The sequence below is a fragment of the Anomalospiza imberbis genome, chromosome 9 (assembly GCF_031753505.1).
Source record: "Anomalospiza imberbis isolate Cuckoo-Finch-1a 21T00152 chromosome 9, ASM3175350v1, whole genome shotgun sequence".
Lineage (NCBI taxonomy): Eukaryota > Metazoa > Chordata > Aves > Passeriformes > Viduidae > Anomalospiza > Anomalospiza imberbis.
Genome location: NC_089689.1, coordinates 10,192,271 through 10,201,948, shown reverse-complemented (window position 1 = coordinate 10,201,948; position 9,678 = coordinate 10,192,271). Strand labels below are relative to the sequence as shown.

General features: G+C 39.8%; 1 protein-coding gene across 1 annotated transcript; it reads left to right on the top strand.

The window, feature by feature from the left end:
- Positions 1-2,609: 2,609 nt before the first annotated feature.
- Positions 2,610-8,980, top strand: DDX59 (DEAD-box helicase 59). The gene is made up of 7 exons (XM_068199630.1): positions 2,610-3,433; positions 4,604-4,771; positions 5,336-5,425; positions 5,805-6,056; positions 6,219-6,371; positions 6,852-6,980; positions 8,664-8,980. The coding sequence occupies exons 1-7, from the start codon at positions 2,621-2,623 to the stop codon at positions 8,925-8,927; spliced, it is 1,869 nt and encodes a 622-aa protein (XP_068055731.1). The 5' UTR covers positions 2,610-2,620; the 3' UTR covers positions 8,928-8,980.
- The last annotated feature ends 698 nt before the right edge of the window (positions 8,981-9,678 follow it).

Here is a 9,678-nt window from a genome sequence, read left to right as displayed (position 1 = left end):
TCTTCCATGAACTTGGGTTTGCCTGGAGCAGCAGTCACATCTGGGCTGCCCTGCAAAGCACAGGTTGTCCATAAGTCTGAAAGTGTTTTTTGCCCTGTAGTGAAATGTGATAAATTCCGTGTTCTCATGCCTTGTAATGTAGTGTGAATATGCTTATTTATTGTTGAAAGTAATAACTTACTCACTCAGTTTGAAGAACATGAAGAGCTGTGTCACTGTGTCCATCATAGCAGGTTGGTGCACGTACTGGACTTTTCTCTTGTGTACGTTATGGCTCCGTTGTGTGCGGCTGGAGCATTTTCCTCATGTACAAGTGTGTGTCTGCAGCATTTGTGTCTGTAGGATCAACCTGGGCTGTAACTGCAGGAGTGCTGTACATACCCTTCCACAGAGCCAGTGTTGCAAAAATGTGGAATATGTGCAATTTTCATAAGAAGGGTTGTTCTTTGTTTGATCTTTGTATACTTTCAAGCCTAATCAACAAGAAGGGAAATTTAATCCATGAAACAAAGAGCAGCTAACAAACAAGTTCTAAGTGATGTCCAGGTGTTAGAAAAACAAATTACTTGTTGGTGGAATTACCTTGTCACGGTTTAGGGCTTGACATGTTCCACTGACCTCAGACCTTTGGGAAGGTTGCCAAAGCCTGGGAAGAAGGATGTCCACTGATACTGGACACAAAGAATACAGGATTTACAGGAATGCCGGATTCACCAGAATTCCCAAGATAAGGAAGAAACTAAAGAAATAAAGAGGAAGAATCTAAATAAAATAAAGACAACTCAGCAAGTGTGCTGAGTCAGCTCAGACTGGGTAAAAGGTAATTGTAGCAGGGGGAGGTCACGACCGCCGACTCATGGCCCACCAACCCATGGCCACCAAGCCAAAAAAGACTGCGCATGCAGACTAATTAGCACGAGAAATGAGGGAATCATTAACAAAGAGACAGAATTCTGATAAATCAGAGAACCATGTAACTTGTAGCCAGGGAGCACTAATTTCTTTGTCGGCTAGAATGTATAAATAATAAAAAGTTTTGATAATTGGCGTGCTTGATTTGTGGAATAACACCGCGCACGCAGGCTCGCGCAACTCTGAGATAAATAATCAGTGTCTCTCTCGAATGTGTAATTATTGCCTGGTTGCACGCTGGGTAACGAATGCGATTCTAGTGGGTAAGAACGGCGCCTGCGGGCCCCGAACGCAGGCGGAGCCCGGCGGAGCGCGCAGGCCCGGCAGGCCCGGCCGCGCTGCCCGCGCTGCCCGGCGGCGGCGGCTGTGGGCGGGAGCGGCCCCGTGCGGCCGCCGCCATTTCGGGCGGGAGGCGGCGCGCGGCCGGCGGCGGCGGCGGTTCGTGAGGCGGCGCGGGGGGGGCCGGGGCCGCACGCCGCCCGCGGAAGGGGGCGCGGTTGTTGGGCAGAAAAGGCCCCGCGCCCCTTGTTCTCGCGTGGGGTGGGTGGCTCTTGGCGGACAGCAGGGTTGGGAGAGGCTGTCGTGCTGCCCGGGGTCCCGCGGCCCGTCCCGAGCAGCGTCCGGCAGCCCTGCCCTCTGCGTGAGCGCTCCCCTCGCCTGAGCGGCTGCTGAGAGTGTAGAGAGGTTCGTTGTGGGAGATTCTCATTAGGCGCGAAAAATTAAATGGTGATATTGGCCCTCTGGTCCGGCGGAGCGGCGACCCGCGGCACCCGCGGTCCGCCCGCCGAGCTCTGCGGGCCGGCCGCAGGCCTCGGGACTGCTCCCGCTTAACGAGCACCTGTGTCTGTGCACGCAGACATAGCTTGGTGTATTTTGGAAAAACTCGTGTAAGAAGAAGTTCGTAGAGACTGGTAGGCGCAGTACAGTTTACTCAGAATAAAATTGCCCTGTTTTGTGTACTTTTTTACTGATTGTGTAATAGCAAGCGATTGGTGAGCATATCTGATGCTTTTGGAGACAAATACTGAAGGTTTCAGAATATAAAAGATGGTTACTTTTGAACACTTAATATATCTTGTGTTACAGCGTAGATTTGGCGGATTGATGGTGTGAGTCTTTGCTTGTTTCTGGACACTGAACAAGCAAAGCTGAACTCTAAAACAAATCTCAAAAGTTTGCACTCTTATAATTTTAAGTGGACTTTAAAAAGAACAACAGAAGGAATGATCTCGGATGGATCCTGTATTGAATTTGACATCCTTTCCAAAACTGATAGTTTTATTTGGTTTAGGTTGGTCGGGTTTTTTCCATAGCTTAGAAGAATGTTTGCATCTGTGGTTTCATCTTAGAAATAGGTAAACTCTCCAAGGATTTAAATATGACTGACTTGTGAAATGGATAAATTTCCACACAGTGAAAAGCGAAGTTTTTACTCAGCTGCAAAGGCCTAACACTGACAATTAAGTGTATTCTCTATATTTGTTCCACTGTTATTTTTAAATTCTTCTTCATGATTGCTTCAGCACTGTTATGCAATTAAGATATTTTTAAACAAGGCATATTCTAGATCTTTTCAGGGATTGAGAGTTGTTTCTGTGTTTGCAAATATTTGCTAGATTTTTTTTTTTGTGGTAACAGTAAAATGTACCTTTTTCAATAGTAGTGGTTTCTAACAACTGTAACCATTTTCTTTCTAGTGTACTGAAGCATGTTTTTACCACGATCTGTTAAAGTCAAGAGGACTGCTGATGAGGACAAAAGCTGTACAGCTAAGAAAAGTAAACTGTCTCCTGGAGGATCTTTGCTAGAGCAGACCACAGAGTTCCAGGACTGTAAGTCAGCTGGATCAGAAACTTCCACTTCAACAGCCAATTCCAGTGAAATTGTACAAGAGCACACAGAGCCTGCAGCTGCAGACCTTGGTGTTGCTAATACACCATTGGCAAAGGACAGCCAAAATGCTGAGGATGATGGCTCTTTGGAAGAACCCATCAAATCCTTCAGCAAATCCCAGCGCTGGGCAGAGCCTGGAGAACCTGTGTGTGTTGTGTGTGGCCGCTACGGGGAGTACATCTGCGATAAAACAGATGAAGATGTTTGTAGTTTGGAATGTAAAGCCAAACACCTTCTACAAACTCAAGCAAAGGAAAAGCAGCTAACATCTGATCAACCCGCAGATTCTCAAGCAGAAGCTCACCTGCTTAATACTCCTTATTTCTACAAAGATCATTCCTTTATTTTAGGTTTGCAAGATGAGCAGGTTGAGAATCTTAAACTCCAGCTGGGTATTGCTGTCCAGGGCCAGCAAGTTCCAAGACCTATTGTAGAGTTTGAACACTGTGGTTTTCCTGAAACTTTAAACAATAATTTAAAGAATTCTGGCTATGAAGTCCCAACTCCCATCCAAATGCAAATGATCCCTGTTGGACTATTAGGGAGGGATATTCTGGCTAGTGCTGACACAGGCTCTGGGAAAACAGCAGCTTTCCTGCTTCCTGTTATTATGAAGGTTTTGAAAGAGGTAATGAAACTTAAGATAGCTAGAGAAAGCAGTTTGCAGCTTTGTCTGTTGGCTTCCCAATGTAATGGAGAATGTGATTGCAGTGTTTTTCATTAACATTCAGTGATTTATTTGACTTTTGATTGTTCAAGCATTTGGTTCTTGGAGGGGGGAGGTGCTAATTGTTTTTAATTATATTGAATGTTCTTTCACTTTGGTCAGGAGATGAAGCAACTGTGTCAATATTACCTGTTATGCAGTTCCTGCTTGTTGAGAAAGTTAATTAGATTCTGTGGTAGGCTTCCTAAATGACTTAAAATAGAAAGTGAAAATAATTCCAGGCCCTCTGTAAGTTCTTCCTGTATCTTCATATATCAAATGGCTCAAAGAGATTTGTTGGAATTTGTATAACTTCACAGAGTAATTTCTCTTGGAATATATTTGGTTGACTGCCAAATAATTACAGAAATTTGGGGTTAAAAAACTTCTGAAATCCTGTAGTTACGCAGTCTCCACTTTCAGAATGTGGGAAAAAGAATTAAGAAAACTTCTGCTTTGTAAGAACATGAACATATGATTAGAAGCAATGGCAAATAGTATTCTGTAGTTTGTGTGTAGTTCAGAACTGTTTTTTGCATTGTGTTTTAATAACTGTTTTTGTTATTCAAAAAGAGATACATAAAAATATATTAGAGAATTCTGGACATGATTCTACTGATGCTTTGCACTGTTTCGATACCTTTACAGAATGTATATGCACACAATTGTGTATAATTTTTTCAAATTTAAAAACTGACAGATTATTTGAGTAACTCTTTTATTCTTTAAAGTACTCTAGCAACTCCTAAACTGTAGTTTAAGAACAAAAGCGTTATGTAGAAGTAGGTAACAAAGATGTGTGCACTCCAGCAGTTCCTCTGTCTGATTATCATTAAAGTCTGCAAGACAGATACATGTTTATAGTAATATGTGCAAAATTGGAGTCTTGATGAAAAACGCATCTGTACACAATCTTTCCCATTCTTCATCTTCAAGGCACTGTACAAGTTAATGTGTATATTGAGAAGTAATTTTATTTTACTTAAAATAATTCTCATTTTTAATGTAAAAGATTACTTTGGGACATTTGAAAGCTTTTTGTCTAAATAATAAAGCATTTCCTCATTAATCGGACTTTTCTCTCCTTTCTAGACAGAAACTCCATCTGCCCTTATTTTGGCACCAACGAGGGAGTTGGCAATTCAGATCGAGAGCCAGGCGAAGGAGCTGATGGCCGGGTTACCCAACATGAGGACAGTTCTGCTGGTGGGAGGTTTGCCCCTGCCCCCGCAGCTGCACCGGCTCAGGCAGAGTGTGAAGGTGAGCTCTGACTGAGGGTGGAGAGGCACGCTGCCATCACATTCACAGAAAACAAAAATGTTACTGGTGACACCTATGAACACAAAAAGATGGCTTTCTCCTAAGTCTAAACTACTGAAACATTTGTTACCTCCTGAAAATTTTACAGTTACACAATTTTTAAAAATCTTTTTCACTTCTGATGAAATATCTAATAGGTTTCTTGTTTGTTTGTTTTTAAAAAGTTTCATGTGTGAAATTGCTGCTTTCAAAGACTTAAATATGCCAATATTTTACACAAGGAGTTGTAATTGAGAGGAAAAAGTAGTTTGTTTCTCATGCAGATTTTGTTGCTTTTAACTTGGATACCTCCATTAAAGTTTTAAAAGGTCCATTTCCTCTTAGGGCTTTATAATTTGTAAGTTTTGTAGAAGTTTTATTATTTGAATTGAAGTAATTTAATTCATTACTGCCATTGTTATGTATGTGATGAAATTTCATGGTTTTTCTAGGGTGGTCCTCTGTCCTTTCATGGAATTTCTTACTCCTGTGGGGTTTTTTCCTCCCCCCCTCTTTTTTTTTCAGGTGATAATAGCAACACCTGGAAGACTTCTTGAGATTTTAAAGCAAAGTTCTGTTCAACTGCATGGCATAAAAATTGTGGTGGTGGATGAAGTAAGTATTTATCAGAGCTCTATTACCTATACAGAGGTCCTGGCAGAGAAATGTGAGTGGCTAATCTCACTTGTTAAACAAAGAATGTTTGTTAGAAAAATAGAATATATTTCTTAGGAGACAGTTTTATTTTTTGACACAATTTGAAATGTGTTTAAACAATAAATGTTCTATTGCTGTAAATATTTAGGTACCTGACAGGATAATACTGTTAGACCAGTGTGAACCATTTGTTTTTAATTTTCTCACTTAGCTTTTCTTTGGACTGTAAATACTCCTGCATTTGGATTGTTACATTATGGTTCTTCTGTCAATTTAAATTCAGGATCCTGCTGTTCATGGGAAAAAATGTGGTACAAATGTAGTATTTTTCATTTAGGTGGACACCATGCTAAAATTGGGTTTCCAGCAGCAAGTATTGGATATTTTGGAAGACATCTCTCATGATCATCAAACCATACTGGTGTCAGCCACGATTCCAGTGGGCATTGAGCACTTGGCAAATCAGCTTCTGCACAATTTTGTCAGAATAACAATTGGAGAGAAGAATCTGCCATGTTCCAATGTTCGGCAAATTATCTTGTGGGTAGAAGAGCCATCTAAAAAGAAAAAACTGTTTGAAATACTAAATGTAAGTTTAATATTTTCCTCATAAGAGCAATTTATAAAATTATTCATGTCTTTCCAAATCTCTGTCAGGTTCTTATCTCATGATCAGGAAAATTGAATCCATGCTGATGATGACCAGCCAACGGTTGTAATCCCTTTTTAAATAAGCTGTGTAATTTTACAGGATAACAAGCTCTTCAAGCCTCCAGTGTTGGTGTTTGTGGACTGTAAACTAGGAGCAGATCTGTTGAGTGATGCTGTTCATAAGATTACAGGATTGCAGTGCACAGCTATGCATTCTGAAAAGTCTCAGGTGGAAAGAACAGACATATTACAGGTTGGTACCTACTTAAGTTCAGGGTGTTCGATAGATTTCAAATGGCCTTTTTTTTAAATGTGGCTTCATTTGAATGACTGAAGTCATAATTGACTGCTTTTCTGCAGTAATACCTGAGGTATTGCCGGGGGAGATGAGAGAGAGACGGGACTAAGCAAAACTGTAGATAATAATCCTATTTTAAATGTAGATAAATACAGAGACTGTTTCTCAGATTATTTGAAATGGGAATTTAAATAAGAATTTAACTGTAACTGATAATCTTTGCAATTAAATTGTAGGTTTGATCTCTCTTTGGTTATCTTTCTGAATTATATTCCTGTTTAAATCAAGAATTCAGGGAGCCATTCTCTTCTACAATAGAATAATCCCACTGGGTGTGTTCTTATACCAAATAACTAGATGTTAACCCATGCTTGAAGAGGTTCAAAATACAAATAAGGAAAGAAGAATTAATTTTGGGTTGTTCTTCCTTGCCAGGGATTACTTCAAGAGAAGTATGAAGTTATAGTTAGTACTGGAGTCCTTGGACGAGGGCTTGACCTTGTCAATGTCAAACTGGTGGTGAATTTTGATATGCCTTCAAGTATGGATGAATATGTGCACCAGGTAAAAAAAATTGCTAGTGCTTTATTTGAAAAGTATATGGAAATATGACATCCACCTGTGGAAATTTAAATGTAAACAAAAGAAAGATAATTTTCCTCTTCAGAATTATTTTTATAGGAAAGGAAAAAATGGTGCTGGATATATCTTCAGTAATTCTCGTATGTAAATTACTCAAATCTGTTTGATACTGTTCCTATTATCAATAAATTTGTTGATACTGTTCCTATTATCTCCTATATAAGTTACTAAAACCTAGAAGAGTGTCTTTAAATCACTTACTTTTGCAGTGTACTTCTTCCTGTTTTGTACTCTTATATAATTTTATGTCTATAGAAAACAAAGTTTACCTTTTTTTATTGTGTGAAGAAGGGCCAAATGCCCCTCTTGCAGGTGCAGCTCATCTGCAGTGTGGGATATGCATTAATAGTCAGGAAAGCAGTCATGAACTTGATTTCTTCCCCTCTTTCTAGTCAAGCATCTCCTCTGATATTTTTTCCTGTGGATTTGCTGCTTTAGAAAAGATGATCTGTGAGTTTCACGTGTGTGTGCGTTTATTTGCGCAGTCCCCAGCCCCAGTTTAGCTGGCACGTCAAGAGAACTCATTCTTGCCTTCTTTGTGGCATGAGGAAGACACAAAGCTACTGTGTGCAGTTCTGAGAACATCAGCTATGGGAAAAGGCAGCAAACTGGAGGGAGTCCAGGTGAACTCAGGGGGCTGGCACACGTGACACTTCAGGACAGGCTGAGGCAACTGGGCTTGTTTGGGCTGCACTAGAGACTTAATTGCTGTCTTCCATTCGGGTGATGACAGAGGAGACAGAGCCAGACTCTCCTTGAAGATGCCCGGGGAAAGGACAAGAGCCAGCAGTTGTAACTTTCTGCAAGGGAAATTGTGGCCTCATAGCAGGGAGAAAGGCTTTCACAGCAAGGGGAGTCAGGCAGTGATGGGACCTTTGTGCTTCAGACACTTGAAACGAGGCCTTGAGGGAACTGATCTGACTTTGAAGTAAACCTGGTTCTGAACAGAGGAGGAGGACCTCTGAAAGTTACCCACTGTCATGAACTCCTCAAGTAGCCTGTGCTATTAACTGCAGAATTCCCCTCTTGTTTTTAATGATCTTTCTGCTAAAGCTTCAAGCATGTATAAGTAAATAAAAATGGTCTTTCCTAGCATCAATACTATACCAATATTAACAGGTTAGCTCTTCCTAAATAGGGAGTCTTTGTAGATTCTTTTCTAATTTGTTCAAGCATTTTGATAGTGGTATGTCATTTAAAGTTCCTAGGACATTGAAAGTAAAGGGTGTATTTGTGGCCATGCTGGCACATATTGTGCTTCATAGGAAGTATAAGTATTTGGCATCTCTATGGTATTTTTAAAAACCTTTTGTTTGGATCAGATTTACTGTAAGCCTTTGCCTTATATCTCAGTATCAATATCAGACTTCTAGTATGTCCCTAAACAAGTAATAATTTTAAATGCATTTCAGCTACAGCGTCAGATCTACATATTGTGAATTCAGGAAGTTTATTGTAAGTACCTTTGTGCTAAAAGGTTGAGAGAGATTTGGTCCTGTCACATAGATTTACTTGCTGTTTTGTAACAAAAAAATAAACTTCTCAGACTATTTGAAGGACTTCCATTTAATATTGCTAACTTAAAATGAATTGATGCTTTTTCAGGTTGGAAGAGCAGGGAGATTGGGTCACAGTGGAACTGCAATTACTTTTATCAATAACAACAGCAAGAAGCTCTTTTGGGATGTTGTGAAGAGAGTGAAACCCACAGGCACCATTCTTCCCCCACAGCTGCTTAATTCGCCGTATCTGCATGACCAGAAGAGAAGGGAACAACAGAGACTTAAGCAGTTACATAATAGCCTTGTAACAGGAGATAATATTATGGACATTATTAAAAAGCACAACAAAAATAATTCTCAGAGGTAATAAAGGCATATTTATAGTTATGTAATTACAATAAAGGTATGATTAAAAATAAATATGAAATGCTGCCTTGTATATTGCATTTTTAAAAGAAATTTGTACTGTTTTTTAAGAAGTCTTCTTTTTACCTCATCTTTATTTTGAAATACAGGCTATTGTGTGCTTGAATTGCTGTAGTACTAGTAAAAGTACTCTGGAACCCTTTTTCAAAGCCAGGAGTTCTTGGTCTTGTTGGCAAGAAAAAATACATTAGTGGCAGATTAGCCTCTGCAAATCTGTTCCTGTTATCTTAAGTAAAATCTTCCACTGGGAATGTTTCTCCAAGTGCTCAGTATGCTCTCTTGGGGTTTTCCAAGAACATACATGCAAGTTTTGTTTGTTAACAATACAGAAAATTTAGTTTCTCTATTAGTGCCTGTGTACCAGCTGGAAGTTCTGCTGAAGGACTTTGCAATACCAGAAATAGTTTGTTATTAGTGTAACTTCACGGAAGAGAAATAAGATAAAACCTATAATTATGATTTTATTTAATCAAAATGATGTCTTCTTTAGAGATGGAATTCATTGAGTTTTCTGTCTCATTTGAAATAATCCACTCCTGCCTATAAAATGTTTTTGTGTAACTCTCCTGTGCACACCAGTTTAGGCACTGATGTGTTTAGATGCATGGGCGTCCCTGCTGTACCAAAATCCCACGAATTGTGTTCAACAATCATGAAATCAAACAACATTTCTACAACACGTTTGCCCAGGA